Below are 19,808 nucleotides of genomic sequence, written 5' to 3'. Positions count from 1 at the left end.
ATGTGGGATCACTGAATGACAAATTTGACCAACTCTTAGCTTTCCTTAAGAAACCCTAGGATTCTATGCACTTGTTTTAAGCTGTTTTTTTTTATTTTCTTGTTATCTTCTGAACAATTTTATTTGTCTGGTTTATATATTTCAAGTTGTTTTGTTTTTATATATTTTTTTTGTGCTAAATTTTCTTTGATAAATAAGAACATAAGAACACAAGATGCTTTTAAACGAAAATTTTTATTAATGATCTAACAATGTTGAGTACATTGGTAAAAAGAAAAAGAAAAAGACAACCTAATCCTAATCAGATGGATAATACTCAGAAGAAATCTCAGATTTCTCCTCAGCATCCTCTGATGAAATTTCTATGGGATCTGGGTTTTGCTCTTCTTCTTCTTCTTCTTCTTGTTCTTCTTCTGGAACATAGTCAGCCAAGAACTCAACATAGTCAGCATCATCTTCATTCTCTCCAGCTTCAGAATCTGATGAGATGATTATTATCTCAGCATCTTGTGGTTTCTTGTCGTCTTCTTTATCTTTCTCATCTTTTTCGCGTTTTTCTTCTTCTTTCTTTCTCCGAAACTCTGCGATGCGTGAACTAAACCTTCTCATTCTTCTTGATCTTTCTTGATATACTCGTTTATTCTTGTTTTTATGTGAAGAATGCATGTTAACTCGTTCACCTTTTATAAACCTTTGAGCGCGTTGTTTTTTGTTTTTGAAATAAATTCACCTTTGTAACAACCACTCTTTTTCTTTCACTGTCTTGGTTATATAAATTTGTTTTACTTTTTGATAATGACAAAAGGGGGAGTAGTTACGCATTAATTGATAAGTGATAAGTTTCAAAGCTGAAACTACGCTCACGCCTTTATCCATTAAGTTAAAAGTTGTTACTTTTAAGTTGTTTTACGTATTTCAATGAGGAGACTAAGTTAGTTGAAACTGAAATAAATTTCATAAGTAAGGATAAGTTAAGAGTGCAATTTTAACTTAACCTTATGAGACTTAGGGGGAGAGCTTGCAAACCTCTCACTCTAAAGAAAGATATGAAATTTGTTTTATTTTAAATTATCTTAATCTTATACTAAATTAAAATATCATGGATATAACTTAAAGTTTTGGCTTTAAGAAGTATCAATCTTAGGGGGAGCTTGCAAACCTCATAAACCTAAGAGAAACATGATAAGTTAATTTAACAACAATTGTCAATTAATACTTATGTTTGTCATCATCAAAAAGGGGGAGATTGTTGGAACAAAATTGATTTAAAAATATTAGCCCCTAAATCCATAAAGGTTTTGATGATAACAAAATATTAATAAACAATTGGAAGGACTAAAAATTTATTTTAAGTGCGCAGATATAAGCATCAGATAAGCTCTGAGTGAAGCTCAGAGGATGTGAATTCAGAAGTTCACAAGCGCTCAGAAGATGTTGGACTTCAGAAGTTACAACCTTCAGATGATGAAGTCTTTAGAACTTCTTGAGTGACTAAAGCTTCATCAACCTCTGAAGATCTTTTTGAAAGCTGTGAAGATTCCCTTTGCAAGTCAACTCTTCTACCAATGAAGAAAAGGACCTTTCAAGCCTGATCAGTTCAGCTACTCTCGTTTTGTCTGTCCTCACTTGAGAACGTGGGTCTTCAGACTTGTTAGCTGAATAAGGAAAGTCTACTCTGCAGTAGTCAAAGTATCTGAAACTCTTACTCAGTTTAGATACAAACAAACTGCATCAAGACAGACTGCTTGAAGACAAAAGATTATCAACTCCAACGGTTCTTTTTGCAACGACTCTTTTCTGGTGGTATATATACTAGAAGGATCAGTTGCATTCAAAACAGATATATAACAATTATTAAGGATTGAACGTGCGCTGAACAAACTCTGAATTATGTCTATACAAGCTCTGAACCTCTTATCAAGTGTTTTTGCACTTTAGTCAAATACTCTGTACTCTTTGTATTTGCTCTCTTTTTAGGTTCATCTAAGAGCATTTGTATATTTTCATATACTTTACTATTACTTGAGGAAACTTAAGCTTGTGTGCTTAAGTGTGAAGTCTTAAGCTTGTGTGCTTGAGCATTGTTGAGAAGTCTCTTGCTTGTGTGCTTGAGCAGGTGTAATCTTGTGTGATTATAGTGAAATCCCTTGGAAGTGCAAGGGGACTGGACTACTCTCGTTTTGTGAGAGGAACCAATATAAATTGCTTGTGTGATCTCTCTCTCTCTCTTAACTTGTTTTATTGTGTTATTTATCCGCTGCTGTTGTAGTTAAGTTAAGAACTTGAAAAAGTTTTAAACTTGACTAAAACACAATTCAACCCCCCCTTCTTGTGTTTTCACACCTTCAGTCACATCCGTCTGCTCGCGCAAATCTCACAGAATCCAAGACACCACATCCCGAGAAAATCGCAACCAAAAAGGAAATGCAAGATCCTCGGGATCCAATCCCCTTATTCTTTCGCTAAAAATACGGGGAAGGCCGCAGCAACCGAATAAGAACACCGTGTTCCTCGACAAGCTCGCAAAATCGAAAGGATGCTCGAATAAAAATCCGAGCGAAAATCCGCTCGGAATCGTTCGCAAAATCCACGACATTATTAAATTGAGAGCATACATAAAGCGTGAATGCAAATAAAATGTGCTCGAAATACTTAAAGTAAAAACGTTCTTTATTAATAGGAAGCCAATACAAGGAAAGGAAAAATTACAAAGGACCCGAGCATCTAATCCTCATGCTCGGAATCCGAATCAATCTTCAACACCTCCGCTGGCTTCCTCTTGGACTCCACCGTCATCTGGGACTCCCCTTCGTCAGAGGAAGGGAGGATAGGGTAGAAATCCTCAGACTTAAAAGTCTTCAGAAACTCCGCATAATCCTCATCTGTGTCATCAGAACCAGATGAGTTTGAGGAATCTGAAGAAAGAATGACAGTCTCCACCTTAGCCTCTTTTGCCTTCTTAGAACGAGTAACCCTAGACATGGACACCTCCACCTTCTTCCCTCTCTGGGACTTGAAACTCTCGACGGCCATCTTCTTGGTATTCTTCCTATCCATCGTCAAAATTGGAAAGCACGGTGTGAGAAGCAAAGGAGGAAGAAGTGGCTATTTATAGGAAACTTGCCGCCCCAAAAAGCCCAGCATCGTGTTTAACGGCCCATAAACATAAAGGCGGCTACCATTCCCTAGGGTTGACCCCTTGGGAAAAGCGCTTTTCCTTTCCAAAGCTTGACTTTGACCAAAGGGAATAACAGAACCTTAAGGGAATGGAACACGACAGGCCACTTCGGAATAATTATGTTCGACAAACGAAAGATCCAAATAACACAAGATGAATCGTTCAAGCTTCAAGTCATTATCCTCATCAGAAGAGCATAATAACTTGGGGGGCTCCTGTTCTGGGTCGAGCTCAGATGCTCGAGTCAATGACAGTGTCGAACAGGCAACATCCCGAACTAGCTACCATGAAGAGCCCACGAGACGTGCTCGACTCTCCAACGGTCTGATACTCTTACGTATCGTAACGGCCGTAAACCGGAATGATGAGCATTTACTGCACATCAAGGCCTCCAAGCCGTTTTCCGGCAGCCACTTGATGGCCATTAATGCCATCAAGGGTCTTGGCCCAGCGCTGGGGGCTATATATATGTGACTCCACTTCATTTGCAAGGTACGCATTATTTTAGCCAAGAAAACCTTTACACACAAACTGACTTGAGCGTCGGAGTGCCTGCAGGTACACAACCCCCCTCCGCTTCAACAGGGGTCTCAACACTCTCAACCACCGCAAACGCCGGCGAAGTCGCATCCTTCTGGTCTACACGATCACAAACTAACCCAACCAATTCCCAATCCGAATCCAACAACTCTACCACTTTGGATTCTTCAATTTCTTTGGATCATTATTCAACCCATCTCTTGTGCCTTCGGGGACATCCGATAAAATTGGAACGATACAGAGAAGATTAGCATGGCCCCTGCGCAAGGATGACACGCACAAATCGAGAAATGGTCCATATTTTTTGCAGATGATGCTACAGTTCCTATACAGCAGGTAGTCTTGGACGATATGGAAAAAATTAAACATGCTTGGGAGCAATGAGAGACGGATGGTGATGGTGAGTTCACGCCGGTGGTTTCAAAATGGAGCAAAAAACAACAACAACAACAACAACAACAACAACAGAAAAAGCAACAACTACGGCTTGCTTGGGGCACTGCAAACTATAATACCCGTTCAAAGGGTCCCCTTCCAACCCACTCCTTATGAAGATCCTTTTTTAGAACATTGGAGGGCTTCTATTTATACGAGTACTATCTGCAATCCTTTGGCGTGATTTGTCTCACCTTCAAAGCTTATATGTTGGTCCTTGAATTTTTATTGGTGACTGCAATGCTCTTAGAGCTCATGAAAAAAGTGGGCGCCGACCCCCTCCTCGGGCTTCTTGTGATGATTTTTCAGGAAGGGAACTCGTGTGCGGACAAGTTGGCTAGCCACGGCCTCTCCATTGTTGACTTTTAATGGTGGTCATCTTTGCCTCACTTTGCTTATGATGACTTATTCATGGATCGATTTGGTTGTACTCGCTTAAGAATTTCTTAGTTTTTTTTTTCTTTCTTGCTTTTGCTTTGTTGTTTTGTTTGCTTTAGTTGGGTTTGGTCTTGCCTCCCTCCACTTGTACTTTTTTTTTCCTCTTTTTCTATATATATTATTATGAACACTTGGCGCAGGAGGATCTACGAGGGGTGCCACCTGTTGGAATTCCTTCTAAATCCTTTGATGTCATTATGCTCTTAGTTCAAAAAAAAAAAAAAATTCAACCCATCTCTTCCAATTTTATTACTAACCTCAACCAATTGAACCTCAAAGCCCCAAATTCCTAATATCACATCCTCAACAAACAGAAATTGAATCAAAAATCGTCGCTGGAAATCGCTAAAGCCTATGACAGTGCTGCTTTCAAGATGCGCGGATCTAAAGCAATTCTCAATTTTCCAATTGAAGTCAACAAGGCGGCAATGGCGGCGGCGGAGATCTCCGGCGACGGTGACAAAAAACGTTGCCGTGAAGAGGAAGAGGTAATGAAACCGGTGGTAAAAAAAGAGAAAATAATGGAATTTGATGGGAACTGTTTTAAAGAGACGTCGTCAGCTTAGAAAATCTTTTCCATATTCTAATATTTTGCCACGGTTTACCCATGGCTAAGTCTTTCCAGAACATTTTTTTCAACTATTCCGGTTTGCAATTGTTATCGGAACACTTATGGAAAAGTGTTCCGAAAAATGCGACATTTAGCCACGGTTTAATCGTGTTTAAATGTTCAAAACTGATTTTTTAAGTTTTCTTGAAGGGGTAAAATGGGAATATTGGTTTGTTTGTAGGAGTATAGAGATAAATGTTGGGGTAGAAAAAAAAAATTCTAATTTTTATAACAAATGTGTCACTATATATATATATATATATATATATATATATATATATATATATATATATATATATATATATATATATATATATATATATATATATATATATAGGGGTTTTCTAACTTAGACCCTAGTTAGGTCTAAGTTAGCAAGGTGCACCTTTTGAGTTGGACAAAAATACCCATTTTTTTTTTTGAAACAATAAAGCAACTGGGGCATGTATGTAATTTGCATCATAAAAATACTTTTTTTTTTTTTTTGAAACAATAGAACAACTATTACATTTTTTAAATTTCTTCCAAATTTCGACCTCATTTTACGTGCGAATCGAACGCCGATTTCAAAAACTAATACCGGAAACCTTTGTAAAATTGAAAAACGATCAAAATCCATATAAGGAACGTCGAGTTTCGTTGAGTATTGAGGGAGATCGAACCGGGTCAAAAACCGGGTCGCACGACCCGTTTCTGCATAAAACGGGTGGGAGGGACGATGAACAGTGCGCGTCGCCCACGCCCACTCTCACCGGCGGCGCGTGGGGGCGCGTGCGGCCTCAGGGAGGCTCTATTTTTTTTTAATTTTTTCATACTAAAATAGTAGATAATATTCTCGAAATTTTGGTATATTGTATGAAATTTTTGGAGACCCGAAACTATTTTTAGTTAATTAAATGAGTAAAAAGGTAATTAAAAATATTATAATTCCATAAAAAATTTCCAAAATTTTATGTAAAGTACTATGAATTATTTAGAACCCTCTTGTGTACCTCACTCTCCCTAGTTCAAGTCATGAAATTATTTTCACAAATTCCGCTGATTATTTAAAACCATTTAACAAATAATAATAATAATTTCATAGATTTGTACTCTGAAACCAATTGTTTTTTTATTTGTTTCTAATAAAATATTAGATAATATTCTGGAACTTTTGGTATATTTTATGAAATTTTTTGAGACCTGAAACTATTTTTCGTTAATTAAATGAAATAAAACGGTAATTAAAAACTATTGTTTGCTTCTGAAACCATTTAGCTGGAAGAATGGTTTCAGAGAGTTATACTGTGAAACCATTCTAGCAGTAAAATGGTTTCAGAAGCAAACAATTAAAAATCAACTCCCCTGAAACCATTCTATCAGTGAAATGGTTTCAAAGTACAACGCTCTGAAACCATTGTACCAGCTAAATGGTTTCAGAATGGTTTCAGAAGCAAACAATTAAGAAATTACTCACTGAAACCATTCTACCAGTAAAATGGTTTCAGAGAGTTATACTGTGAAACCATTCTACCAGCTAAATGGTTTCACAGTATTATATAAAGATAATTAAAGGTAGTGAAAAATTGAGTTTTTTTTTTGTGTCCAAATCAAACGAACCAAGTCTCTATTTGTAGACAAAAAAAAATTATGAATTTTGGTATAAAAATAAAAAAATAAAAAATTAATTTACAACGAAATAATTGAGTTTAAAGTATTAAATGAAAAAAAAAAAACACGCCAACCACCCAGCAGTTGACACGTGTCCTGCTTTTTTAAAATGAAATTTTCTCTCTCCAGGCGCAGATCTAGTGTGGTGCACGCGCTGGCTTATCATGGAGATGGATGATCTGGACTGTCTGATTGATCCGACAGCCATGATGAGATCATCTCTTGGCCGTCTGATGGAAATCAACGGTCTGTAACGGTGGTCCTGCGGTAGGCGCGCGACACTGGATCAGCGCCAATATGTTTTTTTTTTTTTTAAAAAAAAAAGAAAGGGTATTTTTGTCCAACTCAAATGGTGCACCTTGCTAATTTAGACCCAACTGGGTCTAAATTAGCAGCCCCCATATATATATATATATATATATATATATATATATATATATATATATATATATATATATATATATATATATATATATATATATATATATACAAGTTATTCAACGTATGAAAAATGGCTCTTTTATGGGAAAAGTTGGTAACTTTCATGCATCAAAAGAAATTTTATACTGATTACGTGTGCTCTTGGTTCTGTTTTTAGGTACGCTCTTAAAAAGTATTGCATAAATGAGTAACTAAGGGTCTGTTTGGTAAAAATAAGCTATAAGCTAGCTGATAGCTGATAGCTGAAAAGCTAGCTTATAGCTGATAGCTGAAAAGCTAGCTTATTGAAATTAAAGTGTTTGGTAAAATTAGCTTTTAAAGTGGTTATTAAATATAAAATTACATAATTGATAGTGGGTAGTTTATTTTTTAGAGTGGGTAGTTATTAAATTAAAGGGTAAAAATGGAATAAAGTGTAAAAAGCTATAAGCTATAAGCTCAAATGCTACTTGAAATAGCATATGAAAAAAAGCTATAAGCTAGTACAAAAAGCTTGTTACCAAACACCTCTAATTTTTTGAAACAAGCTTATAAGCTCATATAATAAGCTATAAGCTAGCTTATTTGTGTTACCAAACATATGTTAAAAACCAAATTTCAGAAAGAACTACTAGAATGAACTATAATTACTTCAAACTTTGAAATAAATGTATTTTATTACTTGACCAAAAACAAAATCTATTTGTCAAATGTACTTATTTTAACTTATGGACTAGATACATTTGACATGTTACGTATCTAAAGTTTTAAAAATATATTTCTTTTTTTAAAATCTCCTATAAATATATGTTTTTCTTTCCCCACATATCCAATATTATTCACTTCTAAAGAAAAGATTAACCAAAGGTGCAATGTCTCAATTTATCCAAAAAACCGTCTTACTATGTGTGTTAACTTTATTAATGTTGCAGAACTCATGTGAATATTGTTAACTCTTTGGAAGACAATTTAGACTTAACCGTTCACTGTAAATCTAAGGATGATGATCTCGGAGCTCATCTTCTGCATCATGGTGGTAACTTTGGTTTTAGTTTTAATCCTAAATTCCCAGTTGGCACTACACTATTCTTCTGTTCCTTTCAATGGAATGGTGAAAAATTATGTTATTTTGATATATTCATCAGCGGTGATTATGCTAGAGCTGATTGTGATTACTGCAATTGGAATATATTTAAATCAGGACCATGCAGAAATATAGATCCGATGCAACGTGTTTGCCTTCCATGGAATAAGTAAAAAAAATACAAATTTTTTATTTTAATAAATGTTGTTCTCCAGATATAGAGAACTCGATGTATTATGTTAAATCTTCTTAGTGAAAAAAAAACTTACATGCATCTATAAATCTTGTTCTAAAATATTCTTTCTTTTATATATTTTTTGGGTTGTAGATAATCTTCAATTTCTCCTTTGGTTAAACAAAATTGTTTTTATTGTGCTCACATAAAAGATATAACATTTGTACAATATATTTATTGAATCATTTAGTTTTAATTATAAGTAAACATATAAAACATTAAGAATGATGGACAATCCAAATTAATTTTTTTGGATTATTTGTATTTTTGGTTTTTTTTTTTAAATTGCCTAGTGGTTAAATTTTTTATATATTCTTAAAGTAGATATGTGGAGTGATGTTCAAATTCTAGCTCTATACATATAATGTGAAATTTTATTTTAGTTACTTGAATTATATTTTTAGATTCCTCCCTTATAACTTTAGGGCGTTTACTTTCACTAGTTGTCGATCTTGAATGTGGCAGTTGTTGTGAATTCGATTAAAAATCACACCAATAATAAAATTTGATGTGTGGAGCAAATACGATTAAAGCAACCAAATAAGTGAACGACAATAACAATCACACGAAAAGATAAAACAGCGATAAATAAAGAACACAATAGAATTGTTTACCCAGTTTGGTCAAAGCACTAGTGCAGAAAGGGGATTTCACTACTGGCCAAACGGACTTTCCACTACTGGCCGTGGCCGTAGTGAATGCTGGCGTCGTTGTAAGTCCAGACTTTCCACGTCGGGTCTTTTAATACCCGTCGTGGTATGTATATTTCTTCTTTAATTATTATTTAAAATTATGGACTTTCCACGTCGGTTTTTCCAATTACCCGTAGTGGTATGTATGGGATTCCACGTCGGTTATAGTGAATACCAGTAGTGGTATGTATTGTTTTAAATTTTTTTAATATAAATCATGGGGATTCCACGTCGGGTTTAATGAATACCAGTAGTGGTATGTATGGTGTTCACGACTGTTAAACTGAATATCAGTAGTGGTATGTTTGATTTTTCGCATACCTAGGTGACCAAACCTAATCCAATGCAAATGAAACTTCCAAAACAATTATGCAAATACCTACTCCAATACTCAATTTTGTTTTTGGAAAAGGCAAATTGGCATTAAAAGCAAAAAGTCTTGTGTACAAGATGTTCAGCAAGCTCTAAATGATACAGGATACCAGTTCAGAAAAAAATGCACCAATACAATGGAACTCACTAAGCAATAGCTAAGGATACAACATTAATATTACTAAGCAGTTAAGATACCAGCGACAATTATACACCACTTAGCCATTGCTGAGAAAGAAAAGCAGCAGCAGGCTCCATCACATGAGAATTGCCTCCCTTTCAAAAACTAGACACAAGGTTTACACTAATATGAGAACTTACTACTCAAAATATAAATACAAACAAATGAATAAAACTCATGATAGAACTTACCAACAGAGATAGCAGTGGTGCTCCGCTGATAACTGTTTGACATGCAACAAATATTGTTATTAGATAGTGCATAATTTACTCTGATAGTGATACTCTGATATATCTCATCTGAATATATGAATCTCTGGTACACTTAATATGCTTAATATGAACTATTATTTAAGTGACCAAATGAATAGTCTTGTTACACAATGAACAACTTCAATAAGACTAGTTTGTTCTGTATTTCCAATAAGCCTGTAACACTTTGTTGCAAGAGCATTCATTTGACAACTCTAAGACATTTAAGCATACTAACTAGCAATAGTTTAGAATTTTTTTAACTCATGAAACTAAATACTTAGAATTATATTAACTAACTACTACTAACTGTCATCACAAGACCATTTCAAACTTCAATTCTAAACAACAGCAGTAAGCAAACACCGATGCAATTTTCAATTCTAAACAACAATTTTTATAACCAAACTATACAATAAGCAAGAGCTGACAAAATAATTGGTCAGCTTGACAAAATAAGCAATGTTTTAACACCGATGCAATGTTTCGTGACCAAAAAATTGGTCAGGTTGACAAAATAAGCAAGAGCTGAGTTGAATAGCAGATACCAAATGATCTTAACATCATCTCTGGCTAGAGCCAAGGTGATGCCAACCACGTTTTCTTCCATTATAAGTGTAGCCGGTAGAAGGAAAACCACAGCCATTGGAGCCATGTAAAGAAGGAGGTTCATTGAATTCAGCTTTTCTCTGATACACAAAAATAATGTCAGTCCAATTTGAGTATATATAACCTGAAAACCACAGAAATCTACAGCGATAAGTTTCTTAATCCTCACCCTTCAGAAGATAGCAAAATTCCTTGAAGCACTGATTTCAGGGCTCTTGCAGCTGTAGCCGCAATACATACAATGAATCCAAATAAATGGAAACTCGGTTCACCCTATGACCAAATAGAGGACGAAAAACACAAATCAGAAGCCAGAGTGTTTTTATTTTTCATAAATCAATATCAGTATATCACTCAAAGTTCAGTCACATTGTTAACAGGTGTTGCTCAAAACCGTTGTAATATTATGGCGTGGTAAAACAACAAAATATCATTCAATGCAAGTACAAAAAATAATCAGACTGCTGTGTTGTCTATTTATCAGTATTATCAATCACGAACGCGAAAAACAACGGTTTGTTCAAATTCCTTTACGTTACAATTCTACAATAAATGACGCACAAACTTAGTCCCATAATTTGACCAAGATCAAAACATTTATCAAAGTATAGCGCCACCATAGCTGCATTGACAATGCTAGTATTTAGATTTAACTCTACGAAAAATTGGAAACATGAACTATCTCTGACCAAAAGACAAATTGAGTCAACAATAGCCTAAAGCATATTTGATGATCAAACCATAAAAAAATCATCAAATTGTTGGACACAAAATAAGTCAACTGAACACAAATAAGAACTAAACTAAACTTCCAACTCTCCAATTAAACATATTATCTCATGTAAGCATCTGAAATCACATAAAAAACAAACCTAAACCATATAAAATTTGATGATCAAATCATAAAAAAGTCAACTCCAAAAAAATCCCTCATATCAAACCATTCCCATCAACAATGCACCATATATAACATATCATTTCTATCAACAATTGCAGAAATGAAAACAAAAAGTAGTACAAAGCAATGAAGAAGGGTAAAATGTAACATACCCCACTAGCAATAACAACACCAGTAACAACAGGAACAAGGGTAAGATAAGTGAGCCAAGCCTCCCTCTTAAAAGTCATAATATAAGCAAAAATGGCAGTGAAAAAAGGCGTAGTAGCGCCGATAGCTTGATTGAAAGAAACAGGAAGATACCGAAGCGAAATATTCCCAAACACAACAGAAACACAGAAAATCAAACTTAAAGTGGTCATTATTTTTTATATATACACAGTCATAGTTAAATTTGTGACTCAAACAAAAAGTGGTCATTTGGCAGCATCTTCTCACTAAGCAACATATCATACTCATTGAACAAAGAATCACTTATAAAAAAGAGCTTCTTCCATTCCCATTTTCCCATAGATTATGCTTTTCCCTCTTAGCTTTTGGAGCTTCTGTACTTTCATCAAAACCACGTTCATCATAAGAACACTTACCAGTTAGCTTCTGCACCACAGACTTAAAACTCATAGCATCAGTCTCCACATATTCTGTAGTGATAATCACAATCTTCATTGCCTTATTCTTATTGCTAAAATCACCACTCGCCATAATCAAATATTTCACTTTCTAGAACAAATTAAGCTGATTTTTAAAAAATCACAAAAAAGTATATATGAATTCTTATTCTAAACTGCACAAACCATTAATTCAAACTCAACCTCCTAAAATGCCTTACTTGTAACAACACTCTTTAACCAATAAGCAAAATCAATACCCATTCCTCCCAACAAGAGGATTACCCTCAAACACACCAAAAAACGCATGGCACAGCAGAAGAAGCAGAACAACACACAAAGGGCCACATGTCTCTCGTATTTCAGTGAAAATAAAAGACAAAAAGTGTGAAAAAACGCACCTTGAGGAACTAAACACCAACCCAACTCTTTCTATCCAAACAAATCGAGCAGAAGCAACCCAACTCCACTGGTAACCTAATAAACCAAATTGAAGATAAAAATTTAAAATATGAATTGAATTTAGGTTATAAAAAAATGAAGAATAGAGAGAAAAAGGGATTGTTACCACAGATTGAAGCTTGTTACCGCAGATTGAAGCAAATTTGGAGAATGATAAAGGGGTCGCCGTCTAGGGTTTGGAGAATGATTGAAGAAATTGGGACGATGGCGCTTTGGGATTTTTAGGGATTTGGCGATTTGGGAATGAAAATTGGGAAGAAATTAGGGACGATGGCGATTTGGGAAGAAATTGGGAAGAAATTTGGGAACGATGAAGAATGAAGAAATTAGGGCGTTCCGGTGTGTCCTCGCGTTCGCGTACGTAAGGGAAGAAATTTTGGGAACGATAATGAAGAATGAGGAATGAACAAATTAATTAATTAATGAACACTATTAGGGATTCCACTACCGGTGAATACCAAATCGGTAGTGAAATCCAATTAAAACAAACTTTAATGTAATTACAACATTGCCACCGTGTCTACTTTTCACTACTGATTTAAGAAAACCAGTAGTGAAATCCCTTATCTATGAACTTTTCACTACAGGTATTAAAATATCAGCAGTGGAATCCTTTGGTCAAATAGTTTTAACTACTGTTATTCACATACCAGTAGTGGAATCTCTTAACCAAAAGTCATTTTTCTACTAGTGAAGTGACCTAATCTGGGGGAGATAACAACTCTGTTCCACTATCAAATGAAGCACTTGATTACAATGAAATCCTCCAAAGAGATTACAAGAATTAACCTTGTTCCTAATTCTACCATTTGCCCGAATTTCTTCCCGTGACCAAGAAATTCAATATGAAAGTGTTTCCCAAGGTGATGGATCAATCTCAACCCTAGTGTTTGCCCAACATAAGTTCTCTTATAAACCCTAGTCTTTTGTTGGCTTCAGAAACCCTAAAATCTCCTTAAAAAAGTCAGAAAACGCACAACCTATATATAGGCTCGCAGGCGCTACGCCTGGGCGCAGCCTCCCACGCCTGGGCGTGAGCAGGCAGAATTGAGTCCAGATTTTCACGCCTGGGCGCCAGCTCCCACGCCTGGACGTGAGCAGACAGAATCTCCCAAAACATGATTTTATGATTTTTACATGATTTCAAGACAATATTTAACAATTCTCCATTTTGCCTTTAAATCAATGGTGATGCCAACTTCCCACCAACCATCATGCTTTTTATCTTCGAGGCACCAGATAACATCACTTCATGTTTTATCCATCATCCCAAACATTGTGTTCTTTCTTCTCTTTTATCTTGTTTATCGGTTATTATTATTATTATTATTATTATTATTATTATTATTATTATTATTATTATTATTATTCTGCTTGTTATTGATTGCCGTTCTATTGCTCCATATACATAAAGTTCTTTTATTGGTGTAATTTTACGACGAATTCACAATAGCAGTGAAAATATACTTTGGTTGAATTTTAACAAACATTTCGACTGAAGACATTTGTAAAACATATATATATTTTCAAAATGAAAACAAAAATTAGTCGTTCCTTTAAAAATGTGGTGACAACGTAGAATTATCAATGAATTTTGTTGAGTGAATAATCAAATACTCTTTTCTTTTCTTTTTTCTGACTCAATCAAATACTTTTCTAAAATTTCAAAAATTGTCAAATATTTTTAGACTTAAATATGATTTTGGTCCTTAACAATAACACCTATCATGTTATTTTCATAATTTTCACAATTTTTACTTTGCTCAAGCATCATCACACACAAGATCCATTAGGATTTAGAGATGAAAAAGTGTTGATAAGCTCAAAACATGTTTCATAGGAAAAAAGTTCCATTTGTGGTCAGGGAGGACGAATCCAGAAATCAATCACACGGGGGACAAATTTGTTTTTAATAATAAATAATAGAGTTAAATATATTTTTTGTCCTTATAAAATAACGAGTTTTTATGTTTAATCCTATTAAATTTTAACTGAAAATATGCTCTAAAATCTTGTAGTTTGGTGATAATAGTCCCTACTTTCAAATATTTTTACAAAAAATTGATACTTTTAGTCCTCAAAATAATTGCTATAAAATACAAATATGGACTAAAAGTAAATTTTTTGAAGGACAAAACTTAAAAACTCTTAATTTTATAAAGACAAAAAATATATTTAACTCAAAATTATAAGATAAAATCACAATAATTTATTTAGAAGCACCTAAAAAAAGAGTAGGTAAATTAAGAGGTGTCATTAGTAACTCATATACATTAAAAGTTATACATGGGGGTTGGAGCCCCTGCTTGGGTACGTCTAGGCATGGCAATAAAACTCATACCCGCGGGTACCCACCCAAACCATACCCGCTTTGACGGGGAAAACCCGAGTTGACTGAGTTTGGGTTCGGGTTTGGGTTTTCCCCGATTTCAAAAGATGGGTTTGGGGCGGGTAATGGGTACATTGATACCCACCCCGAACCCGCCCCGCTTATACTAAAAATTAGATTTCACCTCTTTTAAATTAGAAACGCTTAAACAATCTCTTAAATTACGTTCATATATTTATTTTTTATTTTAATTTGAGTATTAAACAAACCATTTTCTCTATTTTTTTTCTTTATTTAAAAAAATATTGTTGAGAGAAAATAATTTTGGACATTTAACTTTTTTTTTAATAAAAAAATACTGAAATATAATCTAAATTCATGTGGAAAGATTTGTAATGGGGATACCCGAAATCCGATGGGGATGCCCGATCCCCATTGGGTATGGGTTGGGGTTATTATTTTTATCCCCGCTCGAATTTGGGATGGGTTTGGGGAAACCCAAACTTTATGGGTTTGGGTTTGGGGAGGGGAAAACCCGTCCCCGCCCCGCCCCGCCCCATTGCCATGCCTAGGTACGTCCCTGTTTGTGGTTACAAGTCAAGTTCTAGATTGCTTAGCATATTAGTGAAATTATCAAAATGACTATTTTACACGGGATAAGTTATAACTGACATAAATTTTAACTATCATAATCAACAAAAAAAAAACTAACTATTATATACGAGATAAACTATCACTGATAAAAATTTCAAAAAATTATCATATGTGAGACAAACTCTAACTAATAAAACTTTCAAAAAAAAAACTACTTTTACGAGGTAAGTTATAACCGACATAAATTTGAACTATCGTATACGAGATAAATTATCGCTGATCAAAAATTCAAAATAATTATCATATGTGACACAAGTTATAACTAATAAAAATTTCATACAAAACTATTTTATACGTGATAAGTTCTAACTAAAATAGATTTCAACCTAACTATGATATATGGGGCAATTCTAACTGACATAAATTTTAACTATCATATATATACAAGATAAACTATCACTGATAAAAATTTCAAAAAATTATCATATACGAGACAAATTCTAACTAATAAAACTTAAAAAAAAACTATTTTTTACGGGATAATTTATAACTGACATAAATTTGAAATATCATATACGAGATAAATTATCACTGATGAAAAATTCAAAATAATTATCATATGTGCACAAGTTATAACTAATAAAAATTTCATAAAAAAAACTATTTTATACGGGATAAGTTCTAACTAATATAAATTTAAAACTAACTATGATATATGGGGCAATTCTAACTGACATAAATTTTAACTATCATATACATGATAAACTACCGCTGATAAAAATTTCAAAATAATTATCATGTGTGAGACAAATTCTTACTATTAAAAGTTCAACATTTTTGGTATCCAAAATTATTATCATACATGAAACAAATTATGCTACTGATTCATAATACTAATTAAATAAATTCTTTTTTTTTTTCAATTTTAATTAGCAAAGTGTAACTGCAAAAAATATCGGCGTAACGTGTTACGAGCACGGGTCTATTACTAGTTGAGAGAGTAAGAGTATAATCAACAAATTCTAACTTTAAACAATCAAAACGACAGTTAAAAAGGAACAAAAAAATTCTTCTAAAGTGACACTTAAAAAGGAACGGAAGAGGTAATATTTAAAATCGTTTTTTTTACATTTGTTTTATTTCTTTTATTTAAGACTAAATTAGAAAATTTGCCCCTTAACTTATTTATTTGTTTCATATTGGTCTCTTAACTAATTAACATTACAAATTGATCTCTTCACTTTACTATGTTTGTCATATTGGTCATTTCCTTTAGTTTTTCTCAAAAAACGTTAATTTTATCACCAATCTAAGAAAGGTGTCAGATCTCATAATCATATTTCTTACCATGCCTAACAATATTACTCATAAGTAAATCATTTAAGCGTACATATAAGGAAGAACATAAAGTAAAATTAACGTTTTTTGGAAAAAAAAATAACGAAAAAGACCAATGTGACAAACAAATTAAAGATAAAAGACCAATTTATAACGTTAATTAGTTTTTTTTAAGACAACGTTAATTAGTTAAATAACCAATAAATAAGTTAAGGAACCAATTGTGCGATTTAATCTTTATTTTTTTTTACCTTCACATAATTTGACCAATTGGCCAATTTAATCTTTATTTAATAATAACTATTACAGTAATTTTAATAAAAAATAAACATTAATTGCTGAACTTTTTTCTTTATAATAATTGCTGAAGAATTTTGAGTACGTCATTTGAATTGAAAATTGAAGACGGCAATAACTTTAGTCAAAAAATATTGTGTGTTTAGTAATGAGTCTTGTGTTTATTCTCATAAATAAATAAAAAATGAACTATAATTACTTCAAACTTTGAAATAAATATATTCTATTTCTTGACAAAAAAAAAATTCTATTTGTCAAATGTACTTATTTTAACTTCTGGACTGGATACATTTGACATGTTACCTATCTAAAGTTATAAAAATATATTTATTTTTTAAAAAATCTCCTATAAATATATGTTTTTCTTCCTTCACATATCCAATATTATTCGCTTCTAAAGAAAAGATTAACCAAAGCTGCAATGTCTCAATTTATCCAAAAAACCGTCTTACTATGTGTGTTAATTTTATTATTGTTGCAGAATACTCTTGGAACTCATGTGAATATTGTTAATTCTTTGGAAGGCAATTTAGACTTAACTCTTCACTGTAAATCTAAGGATGATGATCTCGGAGCTCATCTTCTTCATCATGGTGGTAACTTTGGTTTTAGTTTTAATCCTAAATTTCCAATTGGCACTACTCTATTCTTCTGTTCCTTTCAATGGAATGGTGAAAAATTACATTATTTTGATATATTCATCAGCGGTGATTACGGTAGAGCTGATTGTGATTACTGCAATTGGAGTATATTTAAATCAGGACCATGCAGAAATAGAGATCCGATGCAACGTGTTTGCTTTCCATGGAATAAGTAAAAAACAATACAAATTTTTTATTTTAATAAATGTTGTTCTCGAGATATAGAGAATTCGATGTATTATGTTAAATCTTCTTAGTAAAAAAAAAACTTACATTCATCTCTATAAATCTTGTTCTAAAAATATTCTTTCTTTTATATATTTTTTGGGTTGTAGATAATCTTCAATTTCTCCTTTGGTTAAACAAAATTGTTTTTATTATGCTCACATAAAAGATATAACATTTGTACAATATATTTGATGAATCATTTAGTTTTAATTATAAGTAAACATATTAAACATTAAGGATGATGGATAATCCAATTTTAACAAACATTTCGACTGAAAACATTTGTAAAACATATATATTTTCAAAACGAAAACATAAATTAGCCATTCCTTTGAAAATGTGGTGGCAACTTAGAATTAATTATCAACGTAAAATTAGTCATTCTTTTTTTTTTTTCTGACTCAATCAAATACTTTTTTAAAATTTCAAAAATCGTCAAATATTTTTAGACTTAATATGATTTTGGTCCTTGACAATAACACCTATCGTGTTATTTTCATAATTTGCACAATTTTTACTTTGCTCAAGGATCATCACAACACAAGATCCATTAGGATTTAGAGATGAAAAAGTGTTGATAAGCTCAAAACATGTTTCATAGGAAAAAAGCTCCATTCGTGGTTACAAGTCAAGTTCTAGATTGCTTAGCATATTAGTGAAATTATCAAGGAAAATAGAATATACTATTATAGTAGTACTATTTGCAAACTATCATGGTCAAAAACATCAAATTCATAGGTTGTACGAAGCAAAATTTAGAAACAGCTAACTCATCAAACCTTTAACTAGATTTTTTTGTGACATTTCCCCACATCAAGCATATGTTTTTATCAATCAAAATTCAACAATTCATTACAAGGTGGAGTTTGAGTCTCAATGCTTGAAAATAGAGGATATGAACCCCCATGCTTGAACCGGACATTATTCATGCATATATAGCAATAGAGAATAAAGATGCTTCGGTACTCTTACTTGTAGGGATGGCAACAGGCGCTCATGGGTGCGGGTTTACCACTTACCAAACTCACACCCGAAATCATCACTCAAACCCAAACCCAAACCCAAACCCAAAGGCTATTCGGGTGGCAAAACAACACCCACGCCCACACCCATTGGGTTCGGGTTTTTTCCACCCACACCCAAACTCGCAGCACATTTGAAAATAATTTGCAAATTTAAGAAATTAAATTACAACATAGACTTTGAATTAAATTACAACTAAAATTAAGGTATTCCAAGGAAATTCAAACATAGACTTTCAAGAAATTACAACATAGACTTTCAAGAAATTAAATTACAACTAAAATTTAAGGTCTTCCAAGGAAATTGAGGGAGACTATGGGGGTAATTAGATAATTACAAAATATTTCGGGTGGGTGTATGGGTTTCGGGTGTGGGTTTGACTGATACCAAACCCACACCCATATTATCGGGTGTCACCCGAACCCAAACCCAAACCCAGTCAAATCGGGTTTCGCCCGTTGACTTGGGTTTAGATTCGGATGGGTCTCTCGGATTTGGGTTTTTTTGCCATCCCTACTTACTTGGTGTGCTTAAAAGCTTGCTTGCACTTGAAGTCACTTTTTTGTATAAGCAATCAACATCTTTTGTACAAAGCTCATAGCCTAACCTATCGCACATTTGAATATTTATATTTTATATATTACCTCACTATAATTTAAATATTTATATTTTATTTTACTTTTGACTAAATTTAT

The 19,808-nt window shown here is 33.3% G+C and overlaps 2 protein-coding genes, 1 long non-coding RNA gene and 1 other non-coding gene across 4 annotated transcripts; 2 read left to right on the top strand and 2 right to left on the bottom strand.

The window, feature by feature from the left end:
• Positions 1-3,920: 3,920 nt before the first annotated feature.
• LOC123882640 lies at positions 3,921-4,023 on the top strand. The gene has a single exon (XR_006799952.1). It is a non-coding gene; the product is annotated as a U6 spliceosomal RNA (small nuclear RNA).
• Positions 4,024-9,682: 5,659 nt separating this feature from the next.
• On the bottom strand, positions 9,683-10,460 carry LOC123882476. The gene is made up of 2 exons (XR_006799829.1): positions 10,027-10,460; positions 9,683-9,940 (listed from the first exon to the last, which is right to left on the bottom strand). It is a non-coding gene; the product is annotated as an uncharacterized LOC123882476 (long non-coding RNA).
• Positions 10,461-10,528: 68 nt separating this feature from the next.
• On the bottom strand, positions 10,529-12,216 carry LOC123922301 (probable sugar phosphate/phosphate translocator At3g11320). The gene is made up of 3 exons (XM_045975029.1): positions 11,746-12,216; positions 10,865-10,968; positions 10,529-10,775 (listed from the first exon to the last, which is right to left on the bottom strand). The coding sequence occupies exons 1-3, from the start codon at positions 11,953-11,955 to the stop codon at positions 10,529-10,531; spliced, it is 561 nt and encodes a 186-aa protein (XP_045830985.1). The 5' UTR covers positions 11,956-12,216.
• A 2,733-nt stretch (positions 12,217-14,949) lies between these two features.
• Positions 14,950-18,038, top strand: LOC123922300 (S-protein homolog 2-like). Its single transcript, XM_045975028.1, has 2 exons — positions 14,950-14,973; positions 17,703-18,038. The coding sequence occupies exons 1-2, from the start codon at positions 14,950-14,952 to the stop codon at positions 18,036-18,038; spliced, it is 360 nt and encodes a 119-aa protein (XP_045830984.1).
• Positions 18,039-19,808: the final 1,770 nt, after the last annotated feature.

The sequence above is a fragment of the Trifolium pratense genome, linkage group LG4 (assembly GCF_020283565.1).
Source record: "Trifolium pratense cultivar HEN17-A07 linkage group LG4, ARS_RC_1.1, whole genome shotgun sequence".
Taxonomy (NCBI): domain Eukaryota; kingdom Viridiplantae; phylum Streptophyta; class Magnoliopsida; order Fabales; family Fabaceae; genus Trifolium; species Trifolium pratense.
Note: the sequence above shows the minus strand (reverse complement) of the source record. Positions and strands in the feature narration are given on the sequence as shown.

Bases quoted from the DNA above. Each gene is read 5' to 3' on its own strand.
- LOC123922301 (XM_045975029.1), bottom strand. From the start codon at position 11,955: ATGACCACTTTAAGTTTGATTTTCTGTGTTTCTGTTGTGTTTGGGAAT. The intron at 10,969-11,745 runs GTATGTTACATT...ATTTGGTCATAG, and splicing joins GTGTTGTTATTGCTAGTGGG to GGTGAACCGAGTTTCCATTT. The intron at 10,776-10,864 runs GTGAGGATTAAG...TTTGTGTATCAG, and splicing joins ATTTTGCTATCTTCTGAAGG to AGAAAAGCTGAATTCAATGA.
- LOC123922300 (XM_045975028.1), top strand. From the start codon at position 14,950: ATGGGGGTTGGAGCCCCTGCTTGG. The intron at 14,974-17,702 runs GTACGTCTAGGC...TTATTGTTGCAG, and splicing joins GGGTTGGAGCCCCTGCTTGG to AATACTCTTGGAACTCATGT.